Source organism: Ostrea edulis, chromosome 6 (assembly GCF_947568905.1).
Source record: "Ostrea edulis chromosome 6, xbOstEdul1.1, whole genome shotgun sequence".
In the NCBI taxonomy this organism is placed as follows: domain Eukaryota; kingdom Metazoa; phylum Mollusca; class Bivalvia; order Ostreida; family Ostreidae; genus Ostrea; species Ostrea edulis.
The window spans coordinates 1,555,390-1,580,994 of NC_079169.1; the positions used below are offsets into that span (position 1 = coordinate 1,555,390).

Here is a 25,605-nt window from a genome sequence, read left to right on the forward strand (position 1 = left end):
TAAAAACGATAGTTTTTCTAATTATTATGTTTGGATTACACGAAAATGAAATAGAAATTACGAAATCTTACAGGAGATAATTGTCTGGTAATTAAGAAGATGTCCCCTTTTAACCGGTTTACATACAAAGATAACCCCGCTTCTTATCTTCCATGGGAATACGTTTCGAAATTTTGCTTAGTGCTTGCCCACCTAGAAATTGCGAAATATCATATTATCTCGATCTTTGTAACTGGGATTTTCCAGAAAGCCATACTGTACAAAAACAACAGAATGTTCACATCTACAATGAAGTTGCCTGTAAGCGGTGAGTAGTTTTTATAGTGTTTTGGAATTTATTTATATTTTAGAGTCAAACCATTATGTGTTTATCAAATTATGTATTTATTCAATAGTGCTTCTATTGTTTTTATTTGTAGTCTTATTATTAATCTTCTCCCTGCAAAAGCCGACTGAAGGTAAGGATCGATTAGAATGGAAAATTATATACATGCCTTATAAAGAGTACCTCAGACATTTCCTAATCATCCAAGTTGTTAGTATTATAATTTTTCACGCCGCTAGGTTTATGTGAAGTGTCGATCTTTGCATGCCGACCGGGGCCGTGGCAGTAAGAGCTCTTAATCGTATGGAGCGCCAATTGACATAAATTCAAATAATTGAAGATACCATCCATTCATTTATTGCGCAGAATTCAATTAGGTTGAAAGCATCAATGTGAGGAATTATTGCTCTCAAAAAATTCAATTTGGAGCTCGGTATAAATAATTTGATGATCTCTTTGATTCCATTGAAGAGATCTTTGATTATTGACAACGACGATGAAGGGTTAACTTTGCAATAGGGAGGTCCCAGATTCGATTCTCGATCCCAGCAGCTACCGCCAATGCTAATATGTAGCATAGGTATAGAGAGGATGTATCATAGGTATAGAGACAATGTAACATAGGTATAGAGAGGATGTATCATAGGTATAGAGACAATGTAACATAGGTATAGAGACGATGTAACATAGGTATAGAGACAATGTAATATAGGTATAGAGACAATGTGATATAGGTATAGAGACAATGTGATATAGGTATAGAGACAATGTAACATAGGTATAGAGACGATGTAACATAGGTATAGAGACGATGTAACATAGGCATAGAGACGATGTAACATAGGCATAGATACGATGTAACATAGGCATAGAGACGATGTAACATAGGCATAGAGACGATGTAACATAGGCACAGAGACGATGTAACATAGGCATAGAGACGATGTAACATAGGTATAGAGACAATGTAACATAGGTATAGAGACGATGTAACATAGGTATAGGGACGATGTAACATAGGTATAGAGACAATGTAACATAGGTATAGAGACAATGTAACATAGGTATAGAGCCATGTAACATAGGTATAGAGACAATGTAATATAGGTATAGAGACGATGTAACATAGGTATAGAGACGATGTAACATAGGTATAGAGACGCTATAAAATAGGTATAGAGACGATGTAACATAGGTATAGAGACGATGTAACATAGGTATACAGACAATGTAACATAGGTATAGAGACAATGTAACATAGGTATAGAGACAATGTAACATAGATATAGAGACAATGTAACATAGGTATAGGGACGATGTAACATAGGTATAGAGACGTTGTAACATAGGTATAGAGACAATGTAACATAGGTATAGAGACTGATCCTTCGTCAAGCGAAAGTTACGGTTTTTGGATATGACCTTTAAAAACGGAGGTCACGTGTCCTAGAGCATCATGCGTAGCTACAAATTGCGGCACCTCGCATACAGCTGGTGGTATCTATAAGACTCGATTGAAACGAAAATTGTGTCTCTGGTATATCCAAGGAACTGTTTTTGCCCAACTCTCTATTTTGTATTGCTTTTGGGAGTTTTAAGATTTATAATTGTTCGTTATCTTCACCTTTCACGATAATGAAACAAACACTATTCTAAAAAAGCTCAATTCAGACAGTAAAACTTGTACTCAAAATGTCCCTTTGTTTCAGGACTTCGGTGTTTACGGTGCTCCGATACCTTTGAGCCCCGTCTGTGTAATCGGATAGAAGTCTGCAACAAAGGGCAGGTAAGAATGAGGATTATGAAAATAATTCAAACAGGTATTTTACCTTCAAATATACACTGTCAATATCATTTATGACGCAGAAAGAGAGGCTATGAAAAACTAATTTACTATAATGGTAAAATCAAGAAGTATCAAAGTGGTTCATATGTTGTTGTTTTTTTTTCTATTTTTCTTTTAATGATAACTTCTCTCAATAATTCGGAATGAAATCATATTCATTTTGAAGATTATTTACAAAAATCAAAGTCACTGTAGGATATATTGCCATTATTTGCATTCTGGGTGGTGTATATTATTATAGGAATGAAGAAAAATCTCCGTCACTGGCACATAATTGTTGTAATATAAAGATTCTCACTCTGTTACAAAATGCTCTGCTTTTCATTAGTTGCTCTGGTATTACGCATGATCAATGTATTTGAAAGTAAGACTAATATCAAATTTCAAAGTCGTATGCTAAAAAATGCATAGTAACTGTCGTCATTTTGTAGGTGTGTGGAGTGCGACTGTACCGCACTGACAATGGTGACACGGGTTTCTGGACTGGTTGTATGTCATCTCTGGTAAATAATAATTAATATTTACATTTCCAATGTTTTTACAACTTATATCTTTACCGATATGAAACGATAGCCATTTCCTCATGAATGTGAACAACACTGTTCTAATATAGCACTACCACGACAGAAATGAAAGTAAAATGCAAGTATTTCAGATTTGAAAACACATGAGCGCTTCACGCAACTGTGACGCCAGCATACTTTTCACGAAGCGATAACGCGCATTGTGACGGATGTTAAAGGAAAGCGTCACAGTCCATACCCTCGTGTATTTTAACAATTGAAGTTTATTTCTCAATTAAACAAATCTAACCTCGTATGAATCTTGTGGTTGTCGATTGAACCAATGCTTCTGTTTTCACGGACTACATTTCCGTTTGAACATTTCAGGATTGTGGGAAAACTATCAACAGAACTGTGATCCACCCGAAGCGTGACGGATCTTCCAGTATTTCGGGCCAGATCCTCTGTACAGAGTGCTGTGTAGGAGGGTTATGTAACAGTCAGGGATGCGGGGCTGTGGGTGAGTTTTACAGGGCGTTTTGTCGAGATCTATGGGTTGAGTACTAGAATTTGAATAATAAACAGAGGTTATGGTGTTATCAAATATTAATGACGTTCTTCTGGTATCATAGAATATGTTTCCATCTCGACTGAGATTCGGCTAGGCTCGAAATTTAGTCATTCCTAATATCTAGCTGAGCCGAATCTCAGCCGATGTTATGAATTTCTCACTCAGAAGCAATTGATATAAAGATAAGAATTTGTCCTAAATCGATCGATCCAGGAAGAAAGCTAAACTTTCAGAATAAGGATAGTGCATTGTTGTTGGGTTTTTTGGGGGGTTGCTATTCAATACCACGTCGTCACATGACAGCTAAGTTAGGTCACGTGACGACTAAGTTAAATACATTTTTCCTATCCAAATTCAATACACGGCAGGATTTAGTGTACTTCTGAAAAACTGAGGGGTATGAGAAAAAATAGTTCAGTTAGTCATGTTACAGCGAATTACAAAAGACCGGTTGAGTTTTCAATTGCCTACTGGATTGATAAACAGACTTTACAATTTGGTCAGCAAAGTATCACATTTGGTCTGAATTTAGGTCACAAAGTTACTCAGGCATGACAAAGAATTGACAACTTTTTTTCTCAGTGTGAGTGACAACCCCATAAATAAGACAATTTAATACTTCAGTTTTACTGATTATTTCAGGAAAAAAAATTTCTCTAATTGTATAAGTTAATAATTTCTTTGTTAAAATATCTCTCCATCTTATTTTTTTCATGGTTATAAGCTGAATAGGTGTTGTAAAATTCCCAAAGGTAGATGTGCACTAACCAACCCTAAAAACTATAAATAGAATAAAAAGACTGAACTTAAATGGTTAGCTATAATAACAAGAATTCTATTGGTCAGAAACAGTAACAATAGAAGAGTTTTCTGGAAGTTTTCTTTGTGTGATATGAATGGAATGACCTCAAATATAGATTGACAAACAGATGAATGGTACATGTACATGTGAACACTGTGAGATGTCTAATGAAATATTTTTAAAAGTGAAATTGATAAAAGTTTAGTAAAGTTCAATTTAATCAATTAAAAAAATTGTATTTGAGAGAGAGAGAGAGAGAGAGAGAGAGAGAGAGAGAGAGAGAGAGAAAATGCACCCTTTTCTTTACTTAAAGTAATCAAAAGTATTTTTGAAAGAAAAATATAATCAAATTTGATTTTATTCCAAATTTATTGATTTAAAAACACTTGAAATAATGTTTCAAATTAGAGAGAGAGAGAGAGAGAAAGTGCAACTTTAATTAAACATGTTAAAGTAATCAAATGTATATCTGAGAGAGAAATATATTCAATTTGATTTAATTGATGTTCACTTTGAAAAAAAAATCCTAGGGAAATAGCTACAAAAGACACTGAAATGAACTCAGATTTACCTGTAAAAGCAATCTACGCTTGAGTAACTTTGTGACCTAAATTCAGACCAAATGTGATTCTTGGCTGACCAAATTGTAAAGTCTATTGATCAATCCAGCAGGCAATTGAAAACTCAACCGGTCTTTTGTAATTCGCTGTAAACTTGCATGAGCCATAGGCTCAACTGTACTTTTATGATCCAAATGTTTCCATCGTCTATAATTGTCGTTTTCACGTGTTCAAAAACTTTACTCAGAACGCTAGATAAAGTTCAACTGAATTTGTCATAAAGGACAGAGACTACAGCTCTACGTAGTGAATTTTTCTCAGCTCCGCTATTTGTCATAAAGGATCTTTGAAAGACAGAGGCTACAGCTGTACGTAGTGAATTTTTCTCAGCTCCGCTAATTGTCATAAAGGATCTTTGAAAGATAGAGGCCTACAGCTCTACGTAGTGAATTTTCCTCGGTTCCGCTAATTGTCATAAAGGATCTTTGAAAGACAGAGGCCTACAGCTCTACGTAGTGAATTTTCCTCGGTTCCGCTAATTGTCATAAAGGATCTTTGAAAGACAGAGGCTACAGTTCTACGTAGTGAATTTTTCTCAGCTCCGCTATTTGTCATAAAGGATCTTTGAAAGACAGAGACTACAGCTCTACGTAGTGAATTTTTCTCAGCTCCGCTATTTGTCATAAAGGATCTTTGAAAGACGGAGGCTACAGCTCTACGTAGTGAATTTTTCTCAGCTCCGCTAATTGTCATAAAGGATCTTTGAAAGATAGAGGCCTACAGCTCTACGTAGTGAATTTTCCTCGGTTCCGCTAATTGTCATAAAGTATCTTTGAAAGACAGAGGCTACAGTTCTACGTAGTGAATTTTTCTCAGCTCCGCTATTTGTCATAAAGGATCTTTGAAAGACAGAGACTACAGCTGTACGTAGTGAATTTTTCTCAGCTCCGCTATTTGTCATAAAGGATCTTTGAAAGACAGAGGCTACAGCTGTACGTAGTGAATTTTTCTCAGCTCCGCTAATTGTCATAAAGGATCTTTGAAAGATAGAGGCCTACAGCTCTACGTAGTGAATTTTCCTCGGTTCCGCTAATTGTCATAAAGGATCTTTGAAAGACAGAGGCCTACAGCTCTACGTAGTGAATTTTCCTCGGTTCCGCTAATTGTCATAAAGGATCTTTGAAAGACAGAGGCTACAGTTCTACGTAGTGAATTTTTCTCAGCTCCGCTATTTGTCATAAAGGATCTTTGAAAGACAGAGACTACAGCTCTACGTAGTGAATTTTTCTCAGCTCCGCTATTTGTCATAAAGGATCTTTGAAAGACGGAGGCTACAGCTCTACGTAGTGAATTTTTCTCAGCTCCGCTAATTGTCATAAAGGATCTTTGAAAGATAGAGGCCTACAGCTCTACGTAGTGAATTTTCCTCGGTTCCGCTAATTGTCATAAAGTATCTTTGAAAGACAGAGGCTACAGTTCTACGTAGTGAATTTTTCTCAGCTCCGCTATTTGTCATAAAGGATCTTTGAAAGACAGAGACTACAGCTGTACGTAGTGAATTTTTCTCAGCTCCGCTATTTGTCATAAAGGATCTTTGAAAGACAGAGGCTACAGCTGTACGTAGTGAATTTTTCTCAGCTCCGCTATTTGTCATAAAGGATCTTTGAAAGACAGAGACCTACAGCTGTACGTAGTGAATTTTTCTCAGCTCCGCTATTTGTCATAAAGGATCTTTGAAAGACAGAGACTAAAGCTCTACGTAGTGAATTTTTCTCAGCTCCGCTAATTGTCTTATTGAAATGCAAATATTCTCATGTGGTGGATACTGAAATCAGTTCAAACCATGACACACGGAATAAAGACTGAGACAATATTGGAAATAAGATTTTACATATGAATATACATGTATAGGAAAAGTCTTACAATCTTCATCTCAAGAACCAAAGAGCCTAAAGTCATTTGTCAAATTATTATGCAAGTATTCCCATGTATCACATCGTCGGTTACCCACGGGTGCTTTTAATCGATTCTTTCCATCATCCCTCATGAGGGAACGTGAGTGGACTCAAAACCGTGGTTTGCGAAGATACATTTATCATAGTCTCAACTTTCTTCAAGACAAGGTATGCCTGACTTCCTTTTGAAACTCGAATGAAAATATAAATAACATCCTATTAGTCTATTCGTCTTAAATCTAATCGCCTAGCTGGATAGGTCAATCGGTTAGTGTGTCAATTGCTGATTTGTAGACCGGGGGTTTGAGCCCGGCAGGGTTTTAAATGTTTCACTTTCAAAATATTGTTGTACATATCCCCTACTTTTCATTCATATCAAATTTCTCTGATGTAGCACAAAAATGGATGTTTAAAATTTTACATAGTAATTTCTAGAGAGAATAGTTGAAAGTCTTCTTTTCAAGAACCACAGAATTAGCTCCTTCATTGCTATGTTTGCCGCTTGAAATATCTGACGGTCCGACATTCTGCATTGTAATTTCAACATTGAATTCACACTGTCAAGTAACCAGCCGTTGTGTAATGTATCTAAGTGTGAGTGTTTGTACAAGTTTGCAGAAAATGCGTACTTCGTATGTACATTTATAAAGTTTTTAGAATCTGTTTACTGTGCCTTTTACCTGATATTCTGTTTTATACAATTTGAAATTTTAATTCGACTTTCAAAACATTCTTTGGCTTCAGAACGCTCACCATAAAAATGTGTAGACGCCGAAAGTTAACAGCATTTTGCTAGTCTAGGGGGATTTGTATTGCAAGAGCAAACACCTAATATAAAAACGACTTGATGGAAAATACAATGTAGCTGGAAATTTTAAAACATATTCATTGATTGTTCTTCTACTGTGTTAAAAACACCACCAGCTTTTTGTGAAATATCATCAATTTAAACCTATGCTACATGTAGTGTCCGCTTCACTTCCAATTCTGAACGTTTAACAAAAAACAGGCGCTGTAGATTTTAACGAGTCGGGAATGTTGCTCCTGGGATCGAACGCAGAACCATGTGATTAACCAAACAGATCCACTACAGTGATGTAACATTTCATCACCACGTGATTAACAAAACACTCGTTAAAGTAATGTAACATTTCATCACCACGTGATTAACAAAACAGATCCACTACAGTGATGTAACATTTCATCACCACGTGATGTAACATTTCATCAATACGTGATTAACAAAGCATTCGTTACAGTGATGTAACATTTCATCAATACGTGATTAACAAAACAGTCGTTACAGTGATGTAACATTTCATCACACACCATTTTAGAGAGTATAGTAGAGGAAAGACTCGATATCCTGTATACTATAGGGTTATTGAACTTATATTGGTGAATATTGGCACGAGTTGGCTGTGAAAATGTGAAAAAGTTCAATAACCCTTTTATTATATAGCTAAAGTATTTAGTTGTTAAATTATATTCCTTTTCACTCAAACTACTCCAAAATAGACGAGAATTCATCAATATTGGCAGTGTGCAATAACAGCATGCACTTCTTAACTGTTCAATATTTAACCCGTCATTAATGCATGAAGCAAACTGATTTTGTAAATGGGGACATCATAATTTATGTACAGTAAAACATTTTGCTTAAGTAAATATCAAATACCGGCTCTGTCAGATTCGGAGGACCGTCGTCTGCCATTTTGGTTTGTTTACGTCGTTACGGTAACGTCAATATTGAACGCTCATACTCGGAATGTTTCGGGCGCATACAATTTACGCAATGCAAAGTTAGCGTTCAATAAATTCTCAGGATATTGAACGCTAACATTCTCTAGATTTTACGCAGATTTTATATTAGACTATTTATTAGCTATATAATAATATTGGATATTGACTTGACCCACAGGCCTCGGATAGTGTTAAGACCTAGTTCTACCTAATACAGTCAACTCTCGATAAACCGCCACCTTTTGTTCTATCTAATATATGTTTATTACCTCTTGCATCCGCCAGCGAACAGATCAACAAATGACGGTGTCAGTCCCTCTACTCTTCCTGTTTAGTACAGGACACAGGGCGGGAGATGTTTTCATCGGTGATTCTTTGATTTCCAGGTTACCCGTCCCCCAGAGGACCGATTTGTTACGATTGTCGGGACATTCATTCACCAGCGGATTGTCACAAAGTTGTACCATGTAGTGCTAACGAGGTAAGTAGCACACATTTGAATAAATATCTAGCACTGATTAACTTAAGGTAGTTCCACCCTCATGTGACTTATCAAATTTGATGGTTCAAGTATAAATATTGATTTCTACTCAATATCGGTTAATTTAATCAATAGCCAAGAAAATATACATGTTGACAGCTTTTTAAAGGTGTCAGACATACAAAAACAAAACATAAAAGTTTATACCAACATCAGAAAATCGTACATTTTTATTAAATAGCATCATAAAATACATATAAAATTGGTTAGAATGACAAAAATTTAATTTCAACAGTTTAAAAATAACGCAGCTTTAGTAATATATATAAATCAATTGTGGATATCAACGAAATCAGTGTATATAAATATACAATAGAGGAATACTCGCATAGGAGTTATTGCCCTTGACAACATTTTGTAATATATTTACTTGATTATTTGTAGAAAAATATAAACCTTTTCAATATCAAATTGTTTACCTTTTTTATTGTAGCTGAGACACACATGAGTTAGAATCAGGTATTACAAGTTGGAAATTTTCACGCACCAACGGTCCGTAGACCGAATGTCAGGCACAACAACAGGCATTACGATGTATTCTTCTTAAACATGATATTTTTCCATACGTGAAAATAATGAAGAACACTTGTCAGGATCTTCAATGGCTCCAACTTCATAAACAATATTTTGGTCTGAAAAGAAATGTATATACTTGTGTGGTCTACAACCCAACAGCCACCTCTCTTACTCAATGGGGCTTGACTACAACATCCTTGAATGCTTAGAAAATGAAATGATCATTTATAAGTCTGGTGATGTCTTACTTTGCGTAGATGTTTGATGAATGGGTTAAAAGCATAAGAGGAATATAAAATCCCGCAATAGACATATGAAAACAAAAGTACGTACCATCTATCCTTCTGTGTTTAGTAAACCAGAAGTGATAAAAGAATTAGATAGGTTACATGAGGAATATGTTTTGGTTCCAGCTGACAAAGCTAGTAACAACATTGTCTTTGTTTGTAAGGCTCATTATTAAAACTGTATTTTTAACGAACTTGGCATTAATTCCACTTTTGGTAATCGTACTTTTACTCCAACTGCCCTTTCAAAAGATAAAATTCTTCAAAACCATTCTTCAGTTTTAGACACATTTAATATCCCAGTCAATGGGTCGAATGAATATGAGTTACCGTACCTATACTGGATTCCTAAACTACATAAAAACCTTTACAAACAAAGATACATTGCTGGATCCAGTATGTGCTCTACCAAGCCCCTATCTTTGCTCCTCACGAAAATATTAACAGCTGTGATGGAGAAACTTCAAACTTACTGTGCGACTACATATGCCAGAAGTGGTGTTAATCAAATGTGGATTCTAAAAGAATTCTAAAGTACTTTTAGTAAACTTGAAATCGCATAATTTTCCCCAAATCAATAACATTAAAAAGTATGACTTTTCAACACTATACACGACCATTCCTCACGATAAATTAAAGACTAGACTTTTTGACATCATAGACAGTTGTTTCTTCAACAAAAATGGAAAACTGAAATATTCATACATGTATCTAGTGATCTGTCATTCAAAAACTTACTTTGTTAAACACCACTCTGATTCCACGCACAAGTACTCTGAAGTTGAAATAAAAAAATATGCTAGAGTTCCTCATTGACAATATCTTCGTGGTCTTTGGTGATCAGGTTTTCCAACAGTCTGTTGGAATTCCCATGGGCACGAATTGTGCTCCTTTGTTAGCTGACCTGTTTCTATATTCATATGAAGCGGAATCTACGTGAGAAGAAAAAATATCTCGCGGTTGCCTTCAATTCGACATTTCGATATATCGATGACGTTTTGTCTATTAACAATAATAACTTTCATTCATATGTCGATTTGATATATCCCCGTGAGCTCGAAATAAAGGACACCACAGAGTCGTCCACTTCTGCTTCATACTAAGATATTTTATTGAAAGTGGACAATAACGGCAAACTGACAACTCAACTGTATGACAAACGGGATGATTTCAGCTTCTCCATCGTCAATACGCAAGAGCTTGTTCTGCGTATAGTCAGTTTTTAAATCGAGTTAAGCTACTGACAAACAAGTTGATGGTACAGGGGTTTCAACAGTCTCGACTGAAGTCAGCAGTTTGCAAATGCTATGGTCGTTATAACTATCTAGTTCGTCAATACAACCTATCATTGGGTCAAATGCTGTTTGATGTGTTTCATACCGATTGTTAGGCCGTTCTTGGCACACTGATTTTGACTGCGGATAACTCCGTTTACCTGATCAGAATATAGTGGTCATGGCGGGTATGTCCGGTCGACAGGGGATGCTAACTCCTCCTAGGCACATGGTCCCACCTCTGGTGTGTCCGGGGTCCGTTTCTGCCAAGTTGTCTATTTAGTATTGCTCGTGGGAGTTCAGAGATTGATCACTGTTCGTTATCTTCACCTTTCGTGTACTTACTTAAAACATATTTGATATCTTTGTATATAGTATGTACCTTATCATATTTGAGCATAATTCATTGCAGCTTTGTTTATCACAATATGATAAACTTAAGTCATATTCATCACTTAAAGATCCAATGTTAAAAACTTATAGATTTTATAACTTTAAACTACCAAAATTCACGCCATATTTTATGTTGTAGAATCTGAACAAGAGCTTATATTGTTTGTTCTCATACTATGTTTGTGCATATATTTATATTTGAAATCATAAGTGTTGTATGTCATGCCTCGTGAGGCCCTAATTTGGAAATAATGAATTCTATTATACCCAATGAATAAAACCCTGCTAAAAGATCAATTGCTATCATGCACACATTTAGTGAAATAAAGATTTTGCAAAAACCTACGATGTCACATGAGGATGGAGCTACCTTGAGAAGGTACCATAAAAAACGAAGCACCTCTCGAATGAGAACTTGTGTAGCTTGATTTATTCGGTTTGTGTACATCATTATCGGAATTATTCAGTATTGAACAAAGTAAAAACCTGACAACACTTCATTTCTGTCGAGTTCGATTTAACCACAGGCAATCATATTGCTTGGGTTAGAATTTACTATCAAAGAGAACTATGTAAAATCAAATCCCGCCCAAGTGTTATGATTGTCTGTGGTTTTAATAGTTTTGTTCAATTTCGTGTATGAATGAACGTTCATTTTAATGCTTTTCAACCCCGCTTCACAGACGCAATCCCAGACAATTCAAATGATATGTCATGTATTGGTAACTATCCTAAGATTTATTTCAGAAATGTTTATTAGAGGAGAGAACTGTGTTTGGTCAGCGATATTTTACCAGTAGATGTGAACATGGGCAGGTAATTCATCAATAATTGAGATTTGATTTTTTTTCTACTTTTAGAATTATAATAAAGAACACCTTTAATTGTAATAACAAAGGCATTCCTCAAAGTTCTGTCATTAGAAAATATAGATAATGTATGACGGATGCATTCCTAAATAACCATTTGTATATGCAAAATACAGAGACACAGTCTGCAATGTCATGACTTTTTTCCATTTCACGGAAGACATACGGAAATATCAGAATATTTTATATAGATATTACAATTGCACATACAGGTAGTCTGTTGTATTTCTGAGCTGAAAGCTTCTTCCCTAGCACTATATGCTTACTCTCTATTTTGTATTGCTTATAGAATTATGAGATTGATCACTGTTCGCTATCTTCACCTTTCATTTAATCCTCGAGCATGTATCACTGGTGGACAGTCTGTCCCCGAGGACACCTGTCGCTCGATATAATTATGGTCTTTCATGAATATAAACAATATAAACAATAACGAGACAATACTGGCTAACACGTTGTCTTGTATAAAAAGGCGTCTACAAGGGAAACAGGCTTAGATAACAGATTGGTTGGTTTCCCTCGGATTATCCTCCAAGATATCAAAGATTTTTCTTATGCACAATGCCAGCTTTGATACAGAAATGAAAATTCTTATACCCAAATTAAAGACTGTTTTGTTCCTCTAAGAGATATTTTTCACTACTCCTTTTCAGATCATATGTGCTCAACCTTAAAATGTTCTGGAAAAAAATTGTAAAACTTGTGATATACCCATGGACACGAATTGTGCTCCTTTGTTAGCTGACCTGTTTCTATTTTCACATGAAGCAGACTTTATTCTGCTTCATACTTAGATATTTTATTGAAAATAGACACTAACGGCAAACTGACAACTCAACTGTACGACAAACGGGATGATTTCAGCTTCTCCACCGTCGACTTCCCATATCTATGTAGCAATATTCCATTATCACCTGCATATGGTGTTTATATCTCACAATTGATTAGATACGCTAGAGCTTGTTTTGCGTATGGTCAGTTTTTAAATCGAAGCAGGTTACTTACAAACAAGTTAATGGTAAAGAGGTTTCAACTCTCCATTGAAGTCAGCATTTTGCAAATTCTTCGGTCGTTATAACGATTTAGTTCGTCAATACCATCTATCATTGGGTCAAATGCTGTCTGATGTGTTTCATACCGATTGTTAGGCCGTTCTTGGCACACTGATTTTGACAACGGATGACTCCGTTTGCCTGATCGGAATGTGGGGATATCGGTGGGTGTGGCCGGTTGACAGGGGATGCTTGCTCCTCCTGGAGATCTGGTCCCACCGATGGTGTGTCCGGGGGTCCGTGTCTGCCCAACTATCTATTTTGTATCGCTTATAGGAGTTATGAGATTGATCACTTGTTTGTTGTCTTCACCTTTCATACTGATCATTAGAAATTCTTTTAGTAGTTATCTCACCGGACGTAGTTTCTGTTCTAAAACGTTTGATAATTTGACTTACAATCTTCTAACACTGTCTATGCTATTGCATGTAACCTATGTGGCGTAATTTATGCGGGAGAAACTAAGGGTTCACGTAATATCAGAATATCGAGGCACATATTTCAAATAAATAATGGTGACAACCAACTTCTTTACAAGCCTTTCAATTGTCCGGACCACTCCATCATGTCCATGAAGGTCAGGATTTGGGAAAAAATTACCATCACACAAACAATTCAACATTAAGTACCCCTTTTTGTAGAAACGAGAAGATCCCTGGATCAGGACTCCAGGTACTGCGTTTCCATATGGATGCAATGATAATGTATATGATGTAGGAAATTTGACTAGTCCATAAGGAAATAACGTGAATGTGATGGGACTCTTTTCAAATACTCAAAAACTTTTTAATTTAAACAAATCTTAAACTTAATCCACTTTCATATTCTTCGTCTTCTTTCAAATATAGTCCATGTCATTACTGGTGATGTTGATATAGTTGAAAATGAGGCCCTTAAATCACTTATTCTAAAAGATCCTAAATACAGAAAACCTCGGTCTTCCAATTAGCGACAGAACTTCATTTAGGGCTCACGGCAGGTGTGACCGGTTGACAGGGGATGCTTACTCCTTCTAGGCACCTGATCCTACCTCTGGTATATCCATGGGTCCGTGTTTGCCCAACTCTCTATTTTGTATTGCTTATAGAATTATTGAGATTGATCACTGTTCGTTATCTTCACCTTTCATGGAATAAATGTCAACCAGGCTTACATCTTGCTAGGGTGACGATACATGGTGTTTCTATTTCAGCGCAAGTTTTTCTTTCAGAATGCATATCATCACCCTAGGCTAACGAAAATGCCAGGCGAATTCTTCTAGATAAATCAGGTCCTCAGTACCCCCTTATTTGTCGTAAGAGGCGACTAAATGGGGTGGTCCTTCGGATGAGACCGCAAAAACCGAGGACCTCTGTCACAGCAGGTGCGGCACGGTAAAAATCCCTCTCTGCTCAAAGGCCGTAAGCGCCGAGCATAGGCCTAAATTTTGCAGCCCTTCACCGGCAATGGTGACGTCTCCATATGAGTGAAAAATTCTCGAGAGGGACGTTAAACAATATACAACCAAACTATCGTACGTCTGTTCAATGAACGGACACTGTTTGAAATATTGAATTGAAGTTAGAGGTGTAGAACTGATTGAGTACTTAGATTACTAGTTGTACTTTATATATTTACATTCAACACTCATTATAGAAAGTTGTAATTACAAACAGCCAGTGAATTCAGAACAAGAACACAAAGGCTTCACCGTGCATGCTTCGTCGAAAGCTCGTTCCTAGATCACGTACTTTACTTGTTTTTTGTTTTTTTGTTTTGTTTATTGTTTTATATAAAGTTTATTTTGTAAGGCTTTACAGATGCTACAATTTTGTAGACGTGCGACTCGCTGGCAAATTTTCCATCAGCGTTTGGACGACGGAGATCGCTTGGAGACAAGTGTCATCAGTGTTGTCATGGAGACTTGTGTAACGACAACTGTAACTTAGGTTTGCCTTCTTTTTATTTCTACTTCATGATTAAATTGTGAATACAGTTAATTAGGGCGTGATAATCATTTACACAGCTTAATATATCCAATATCTGAATTAATATGGGATAGCAAGCTAACATCAAAGGACTCAAAAAATTAAAAAGTTTTAAGCTCATTGCACAAATTTTTATTTAATGGCTCCTTAAAACACCTGTCATGAAGTATGATTTCACTATCGGAAAGTGATACAAGCTCTCAATCATTTTATATGATTTTTTTGTGATTTGTCCCGGAATGATAAAAAGGTACCTTATTTGCAAATAGGATACTCTAGAATCCAAAAGTCGCTGTGATTTGATGCATAATATGAGTATCTAAGAAAACATACCCAAACGACTCAGATAGACATTCTAATTTTTTAAATTAATTTTTTTTTTTTATGAAAATCGAAAACGTTTGATGGTTTTTTTTTTTTAATCTACGGATAAAATCTTCAAAATACATGTCAGTTAGAAAAAAGATATATCAAAGAAATATATTTTATAAAGAAATTGAAATAAAATGGTAAAAAATTCAGAAAAATTACGAGTTTTCTAATGGCCTACATTTTTCACAATACTATGCTAGTTATTTTCCCATTATTACAGATGGCTCGCAGCATATTGTGGTCCTCAGTTGACGGTGTCATATAAGGAATAAATCGAAACTTTACAATTTTTGATTGCAATTAATTGCTAATTAAGGAATATTTCTAAGAATTAGGTGTAATGACTTTAAAATAGTATAACTGAACGGTACTAGTTTAGTTACTGATTACATTTACTAGTATGTGTCTCTTGTGTATGTTTTTCTCGCGTATGGTAATGATGTAAGAAAGTGTGTAAATATTAAGTAGTCCTGGACTTCTTTAGATCAGAATCGGGATGTCTTTAGTATATCAACAATTCTTCATTAATTTTTATCAATATTTTCGACAACCAAAACACATGCAATAAGATATGCCTAAAAACACATGTACAACCAACGCATACATGTGCATTATCAATTTATCATTTCATATTGAACAAAACTGCTTGTTGCTAGATGTATATATCAGGTAAAACTTATACGGCACCCATTTTGATGCACCAGATGCGCATTTCGACAAATTATGTCTCTTCAGTGATGCTCAAGCCGAAAGTTTGGAAATTCCAAATAACATTCAACTTGTAAGAGCTAAAAGGAAAACTAGAGTGCCAAAAACTGGAGCCAAATTCAGGTGGTAATAAAAAGAACATGGATTTTTAAAAAAAAATATCATGAAGTCAATTCCCCATCTTTGTTTTTAACGCACAACGTGCGTGTGGTTCAATCTTCTGAATTTTAAATTTTGTGTAAATCATTCATCTTACAGCTCTTTTTGCATTTTAATTACTCAAATAAGCACAAAAACAATTATCAGGCATGTAGCAACAATGGGTCTGTCCCCTTTTATTATTACATACAAAGTTCAATCTATAGATAGCACCCCCCCCTCTTTAAAAAAAAACCCAGCATTGTGAATAGTATGGTGGAAAAGTAAAATTTAGCCAATGAATGGAACTGATACATCAACCCTTGCCGCCTTCCCTCTCGAACTTTGGATTAAAAAAAAATTACTTGTCAAGAATTGTAGGGCAATGTTATGAAGTCAACCACTCCCCTTTTTTAAATAATGAAACGTGCCCGATTATATCACATGCTTTCATTGTGCATTAATTCTAGGTGTCTGTTGATTTTATAACAGATTACTACTGAAATTCTTGATATTAATTGCATTATAACTTGGATAGAAATAACGTCAAATACGCCTATATCATACCACCACCACCCCCCTTCCACAACTCTACAATTTGACGAAGAGCATATTTCTAAAAAAAATTCTCCATAAAATCGAAGAAATTAAATCTTGTTTGTGTCATAGATATAATACAATCTGTTATAATTCAGCATAATAAAGAATTTGGTAACATAAGCTTTACTATAAACTAAATTTTGTATTTGTTAATTCTGAAGCTTAGGACCGCAATCGTAAGCGCCCCCCCCCCCAACTTCCGGTGTAAGGGGAGTAACTGCAAAAATGTAGGCCATTTGAAACAAGCCAGATCGGAAATATACAAAACAGCCATAGAGAACATTGTAATATGAAAACTACATTCCCTTGATGTAAAATGGTTTTACAAATTAAACGACTATATAAAAGAAACTAATTTCTTAATGAACAGTGCATGCAATTAGCAATAATATGATTATTTTAATAATTTCTCTCAATTTTGATCGGGATCGGTAATTTTTTTTCTCCACCTTGAATTCGAATATAGTAATTATATCTAAAATTTGATCATTTTATCTCATTTCTAACTGACATGTTTTTAAGATATAATCCGTAGATTGAAAAATATTAACAAATAACTTTTTAAATTCTAATAATTTATTTTTTCTAAAAATTTTTTTAGAACGTTTATATCTTAATCTTTTAGGCATGTTTTATGAGATATTCATATCATGCACCAAATCACAACGAAATTTGGACTCAATAATCTTTTATTTGCAAATAAAACACCTTTTTATCATTCCGGGAAAAATAACAAAAAAATCCAATTAGAATAATTGAGAGCTTGTATCACTCTTTCGATGGTGAAATTATATTTCATAAGCGAGCCAATTTTTAATGTAATGAACTATGAATATGCATCCGATTTCCTTTGCAGGGACTACTTTTTCTTTATTGTTTTATATAAAGTTTTATTGGTAAGGCGAAAGTTGTGTTTTATTTTGGTATTGTCTGTGGTTTGGTGGAAAGGTTGCAACTGTTTGTGAAAATAAGTATACATGTATATCTATATTTCTTATACCTATGTATACTAGTGTTTCTAATTCAAACTAGATATGTTGTATATAATCAGGACAACAGGCTCAAAAATCTTATACATGAATAAGAGGACTGTTTTTAGAATATAGTGCTGTGTACTTGGATTTGGAAGATGAAATCCCCGTATTTTTTGCACATATACCTTCTAATAAATGGTTTATATATAGTGTTTATGCAGAGGATGGGGGGACTTCATATGAAATTGGAAGGTAGGTTTCGCACTTTGGTATGATGCGGAACTAGATAAAACATAATAATCAATTATCTCACGGCATATGCACTGACGGAATCCAGCATTCCTGCTTGTAAGAATGAAACCTTGCAAGGATTCAAGCACTTCCTTAATTTTCATTTTAGTCGTGACTAGTACCCCAAGCAATACAGTGACAACATCAACTGTGACAACATCAACTCCCCCGCCCTCCCACAACATTGCTTTCTTCACGCAAAATACCAACAGTGTAAGTGGAGATGGAGACTTGACCTTCCATGAAACTGTCATCAACGTGGGCAATGGATACACCAGTGCTTCGGGAATGTTCACGTGTTCCCAGGCAGGTCTATACATGTTTGCATGGAACATCGCTTCCCATGGATATGGGGCCAAAACGAATTTGTTGAAGAATGGATACCCAGTAGGTGTCGCTGCGATCACTGATCCTAGGTCTAGCAGTGTTGACGATTCGAGCACTTCCTTTGCGGTACTTCGTCTGAACAGAAACGACAAAGTTAATGTGCATCGTTATGCTAGTGGTAGAATAAGTTCCAGTTTTTTCGCGGGTTGGAGAATTGGTAATGATCTTAGTGAGTACAATACATTTCATTGGGGAAATTTATTTACTTTCCTTCACGAGTATTCCATTATTCCTAGTAGGATGTTAACGATCATTATTATGAGTATCTTGGTGGTGGCTGACAAATTCTCATGATTACATCAGCCATTTATGGCTCTAATTTTTAAATCTTCTTTTCATTTCTGTAAAAGTCAATAATTTTTTATGTCGAAATAGTTTAGGAACGAAAATCAAAATTTATTTTCTCCACGACTGATTCCTATTTTTGTACGCCTGACTTTAGATGGGCGATACCTATATGTTCGTCTGTCCTTCCTTCAGGTCACTCGGGGAGGGGATGGTGGTGGTGTGTTACATTCCTCTCTTACACATTAAGTTCAAACTATGCTATGTAGCTTCTTTGTTGGTCACTTTAGATCATGTTACAATGTTGATCCTTTTTCTTTTTTTCCAAATGAGGGCTTTCTTATACTATAGGGTGTTTGTGTATTTACTGAATATGTGCATGTGGGAAGGCATTTGTTTATTTCAATTTTTAGATCACCCGACTCGCCTTTCGCCATGCATTTAAACTTCCTCTTGAAAACTACCATTGAAATTTCTTTCAAATTTGATATGAAGTATCTTTAGGATAAGGGGTACATCAGTTGATAATTTCAGGGCTCCTGAACCCCGGGGTCTCAGAGGCGTGACAAAAATTACCAAAAAATGATGAATTTTCCTAAATCTTCTTTGCAACAGCTTTTCTGTCAGAAATACTAATTGCATAGTGATGTAGAGCAGAAAGGCCTCTACCACAATTGTAAATTTCATGATCCCTATGGTAGAGGTTCTGACTCCAGGGAGTGACTAAACTCATGACCTAAGAAAAACCACCTTCCATAAGCTGATGACGGCTGTGATGATATACTATTGTTATACTATATAATGCACAGAAATAGCAATGAACTCTTAAATGAACATAAATGCCCTAAGTGAAGAAATATATAATATAAGCACAGAAAAATTCACTTTATTTGGATACCCACTTCCGCCCCTACCCGGGGTTGAACCGCCCCTACCCGGGGTTGAACTCACGACTCTTGGAACCAAATCTCCAAGCAGCATGTAACCAGCGCACTAGACCGCTCGACCATATAGGCAAGTCGAGATGCTTAGATGGTCGAGCGGTCTAGTGCGCTGGTTACATGCTGCTAGGTGATTTGGTTCAGCAGGTCGTGAGTTCAACAGGTTAGAATAGGTCCTCTGCAAAACCCCTTGCTTGTCGTAAGAGGCGACTAAATAGGGCGATCCTTCGGATAAGACTGGAAAACCCGAGGTCCCGTGTCACAACAGATGTGGCATGATAAAGATCCATCCCTGCTCAAAGGCCGTATCAGCGCTGAGCATGTGTGTACATTTTGCAGCCCTTCACCGGCAATAGTGACTTCTCCACATGATTGATCGGTTGCTTTTACGTCCCTTCCTGGATTTTTCACTCATATTGAGAGGTCATCATCTGTAGGTGAAGTACCGCAAATGTAGACCCGGCCTATGCTTAGCGCTCAGCGCAGTAGTAGTGAGGGTTCTTTATCGTGCCAACGCATGCCGCTGCAAGGGACCTTCGTTTTTAAGGTAATACCTGAACGACCTGTGATTCTCACTTCTAAATGCCGAGCGTTTGGCGAAGCTATTCTAACGCCTTAGGTTTGCCATATTAGTGAAAAATTCTTGAGAGGGACGTTAAACAATATTAAATCTATCATTCTTAGGCCTGATACGGCCATGGCACGAGCGGGGCTCGAACTCACGACCTCCCGGGTTACGAAGCGAACGCTCTACTACTGAGCTACCTCGACCCCATGTGAGTGAAAACTTATCGAGTGGAACGTTAAACAATAAATACAACATCTGAATGCGGTAAAGTCTTTGAATTTTGTAAATACCACTTCCACATTTTTCATATTTGGAGTTGGTCCCTTTAAATTGTAAAAGTCAGACGTCAAGTGTAAAAGTAAGCCTTTTCGTAAAACTCCTATAGGAGTTACGAGATTGATCACTGTTCGTTATCTTCATTTTTCATGTATAAAATTTGCTCGGCTTTCAGTACTTCCATTACTATTATGCTTGATTTATTTCGCTTTTCACATACACTTTGTACCATTTCATTACTTTGATTATTATTTATTTCTATGTATAAAATTTGCTCGGCTTCCATTACTATAATGCTTGATTTTCTCTCGGAAATTTACCGTGTCCTTTGCACACTTTTTTCAGCATAAAGGTTATGGTTACATGTATTAATCTAGCAATAGTACTGCAATCCTATCAGAATATTTCTAATAGTGTACGGATAAAATAGAATGGAGTAGCTGGTCTTGCAACCTAATCTTAAATATTAAGGCATTTTTTTTAAAGCTATTTATTTGACACATACAGCGATGTTCATTTTTATCTGCTAGATATTACATATAAAAAAATTCATCTTTTTATTTTTAAGTTTAAGAAAACAGCAGGTTCCACCTATTTCATTGGGTATCAAACTTTTCCTTTTCACCTACAGGGGTAAGCCCGTTTGGGCCCGAACTCTGTGATACCATAAATATAAATTTATGGTATCACAGAGTTCGAGCCCAAACGGGCTTAGCCCCTGTGTTTTCACCATTTTATAAGATTTTTTGTGTTTCATAAAAAAAATCATTTGTGATATTGCAGTGCGCACACTCAACGACTTTTCGGTGTATCTTGCTATGTACACATAGTATTTTCAAGCCATAAGACAATAGTGTTTTGTATCATACTATTATTTTCAGGAAAACCAAAAATAAAGATTTTTTGTAATAGCTATTTTTAAATCAGTCTTATCTTCCAGAAAATGCTCAAAATTTGATAGGAAAAAATTGTAAAAGATCACATTCCTATAGAATATGTTCTATTATTTCCTCTTCAGAATGACAATGATTGCGGTACATAAGAGTCTTTTTATTTTTTAATTTGGAATAAAAAAGAATTTGTAAATAAGATTCAGTTTATAATTATGTATTGAAACCATTGAATTTTGCTATCTTTTGTCACTCTGAAGGGTATTTTATGGATTATTTTCCATTCTTTAGTGTTAACTTCCACTTTGTATTAATTTGCCTGATGTGATTGCGGTATTTTGATTTAGAATTTCATGCATTAAAAAAAGTTTTGATTTGTTGCATTTCAACACTGAACTTTTTGATGGTTTTATCACATCCATAATTTTTCATACAAGCCTTAACTACATGAAAAATGCTATTATATTCTTAGAATTAATTGAAATTTTTTTTTATGTGTAGGAGATACCGACGCTTTTACTGTGGCCCTCAACAGATCGAGCTATTCTTCATCCCAGATTCCGTTCAACAGCGTCATATTTGATAACAATGGAAGCTACATCTCAAGCAACTACTCATTCATCTCGACCAGTCCCGGTTTATATGTCTTTGGAGTTACCGGTGAACAGACTGGCGGGAAGTACGACGACTTACAACTCCAAATTAACGGGGCACAAAAACTGAACGTAAGTTCACCACGTCATAAAGGACAGAGTTTGGAAAAAAATGTAAAACTGAAAATGCAATGAAATACATTTCCTTAATTGATGTGTAATGGCAATGGTAAATGACGACCTCGACATTTTTCTGGTATGTAATGGTTCCATCGTGTTTTCGACATCACAACAACACACAAGCATCAAGGATTCGATGAAATACATGTACTACATACAGTCGTACTTGAGGGACTCTGTGCTAGTATCACCTGAGTGGAGTTGTAACTGAGAACATCCATTGTTTACTTCTGACGAGGTACCACATTGGTACACGGACACAAAGTTTGACGAAACTACGGGTGTAAGACATAGGGTTAATAATTCGCTCTAGCAGAGGAAATATAAACGGCATTAAAGTTCAGTTCATACCAGGCAAATTGGTCAAAATTTGTACATTTACCTATATATGAATTTCTTCTATTCAGAACCGTCCAATGCTCATGTGGTATTCCTCTTGGGTCGTCAAACGCTTGTGTTTTATTCGTATTCCTCTTGGGTTGACAAACGCTTGTTTTTTTATTCGTATTCCTCTTGGGTTGTCAAACGCTTGTGTTTTATTTGTATTCCTCTTGGGTCGTCAAACGCTTGTGTTTTATTCGCATTCCTCTTGGGTCGTCAAACGCTTGTCTTTTATTCGCATTCCTCTTGGGTCGTCAAACGCTTGTGTTTTATTTGTATTCCTCTTGGGTCGTCAAACGCTTGTCTTTTATTCGCATTCCTCTTGGGTTGTCAAACGCTTGTGTTTTATTTTTATTCCTCTTCGGTCGTCAAACGCTTGTCTTTTATTCGCATTCCTCTTGGGTCGTCAAACGCTTGTGTTTTATTTGTATCCCTCTTGGGTCGTCAAACGCTTGTGTTTTATTTGTATCCCTTTTGGGTTGTCAAACGCTTCTCTTTTATTCGCATTCCTCTTGGGTCGTCAAACGCTTGTGTTTTCTTCGTTTTTCCTCTTTGGTTTTCAAATGCTTGTGAACTATTTAGTTGTTTATATAGCTGTTAATCTAGTGTTGTCTAAATTCTTTTCAGACATTTCCGGATTCAGAAAGTGGGCATTCAGATTCTGCGGCGACTTTGAGCGTCGTTAGACTCAATTCTGGAGATAACGTTCGGGTTGGTGGTCGCCATTACGTCGGTTACAAAGGAACTACTGCCTTTTCGGGATATAAGATTTCAAGTATGGCAGTTCTTTTCTACCTCCGTAGACACTATTAGTCAGCCGAGTCAGTAAGGATACATTTAAGGTAGCTCACTACACTAAAGCTTATACTCTGTATGGCACCACGTCACAAGATGGCGATTTCAATGTTTTGTGAAAGTATTTGTATCGATCGATTTGTTTGTCTATCATTGTAGCTCAGTGGTTAAAGCATTGGGCTGGTGAACCGCAGATCTCGAGTTCAAATTCCCCAGAGTCTTTTGTTCATATGTGTTAAATGATTTTTTGGGAAATCATGTTTTTATTCAAATTTGTATATTTTTTGCCTTTTTGGCATATATACTTAATGTATATCACCATATCTTTCATAATTAAATCAATTCGTACTGATTTGAGAAACTATTTCTGGATGTAGTGAGCCATCTTAACGAATCAATTCCATGAAAAGTATGCTGATGTGAATCTTTCTGTTCATACCCTTGTGTATTTTCAGAAATATGTTGACCTTTACTTATTAGTTTTATTTCTGGCGGATTTCTCAGCCGTTAAAATAGTCGTACTATATTTATCAAGATTCATACGCACATTGTTCACATTCATGAGGTATAAGGATGTCGAAAGAAAAAACATTGGAAATGTAAATATTCATATTTGATTTCTTTTGGTGTATAACTTGATGGAAATCGTACCAGTATCAACTGCAAGTTATTTTTTAAAAATTGTGCATATTTTGTATCCGCTATTTACATTCATATTTTCATTCTAAGGCAAAGTAAAATTATATATATGGGATTTATGAGGTTGATCACTGTTCGTTATCTTCACCTTTCATATCTGTAAATTAATGCTAGTTAGCTATACTACACTTATGTGCTGCTATCCTCCTAACGTGTTGTGTTATACTACTAATGTGCTATCTTATACTTTGCTACATTACACTCCCCCTGTCTGTATATCTGATCTATTCTAATAAACTTCAATTATCGGGGTACGCATCTTAGAATAAACAGCTTTAACTGTACTCTTATTATAAACATTTTCCAAATGAATCAGATCACTCGAAGAAAATTCCTTCATACAGGTCCTCATTTTCTTTGTATTTTAGATAGTACGCAGCCCGCCTTTACAGCAACGGTTACGTCTGACACTAGTGGCAGTCCTATAGTATTTAATGACGAGCTATTGGACACTCATGGTGACTATGATCGTTTATCGGGAGTTTTCACCTGCAGCGTGCCGGGAACATACATTTTTACGTGGACTGTTACTACAAATGGAGCCGAACTATCAACGCAATTGGTCATTCAAATTAAAGGAGGTTCTCGGATCAATGGGCCGACAATTGTAGGAGAGGAGACAGTGAGCGATGAATACGACAGTAGCACCGGTGTGTTTATCTACAGACTTAACCCCGGGGATACAGCTAAAGTCCAGATTGTGAACGGAAAAGTAGAGGGAAGCTACTCTTCATTTTCTGGCTGGTTGTTGTTTTGATCAATGTTAGAGATATGCAAGGGTGATAAATGTCATTCGGTATTTAACGTCTCTTCAAGTTATTTTGTATAGGGTTTCTATTTTTCAAATATATATGGCGTAGTCTAAAGAAAAGTAAAACACAAAATCCTACAACCACAGTTGAACTTATTCTAACTACTATGACTTTTAATTGCCTGACTTATTTTTCTACTTACCTTAAAAGAACTACACAGCAAGTAATCAGACCGTTAAGAAAGTCAACCTTTTCCTTGGGGAGATAATATACATGTGCTCACTATTATAACATATATTTTGCACTTATACAAGCTACAAAGTTTCCTATGTCAAAACGATGGACCACCAGTTTTGAAGATAATTAAAACACATGAATAGTTGCTTCAGAGTACATTTAATATGCTCTTCAAACTTCTCGAGTGTCGTCAGTTCAAAGTCTGAACAGTAAAAGTCGTACAGGCAATTCTCATCTGTCGTCAGAAACAAGAATATGGTGTTTGTTTCACGAGCGTGACTTTCTGGCCTGGAGATTATAAAACTTTTGCCGTACTCAAACTCAGCTATGTTTG

The 25,605-nt window shown here is 35.9% G+C and overlaps 1 protein-coding gene across 1 annotated transcript; it reads left to right on the top strand.

Annotated features, from left to right (window-relative positions):
- The first annotated feature begins 196 nt into the window (after nt 1-196).
- LOC125648059 (uncharacterized) lies at nt 197-25,081 on the top strand. Its single transcript, XM_048874959.2, has 12 exons — nt 197-307; nt 420-458; nt 2,035-2,111; nt 2,603-2,674; nt 3,062-3,194; nt 8,692-8,786; nt 12,064-12,132; nt 15,054-15,165; nt 18,397-18,843; nt 22,136-22,359; nt 23,416-23,563; nt 24,651-25,081. The coding sequence occupies exons 1-12, from the start codon at nt 274-276 to the stop codon at nt 25,037-25,039; spliced, it is 1,839 nt and encodes a 612-aa protein (XP_048730916.2). The 5' UTR covers nt 197-273; the 3' UTR covers nt 25,040-25,081.
- Nucleotides 25,082-25,605: the final 524 nt, after the last annotated feature.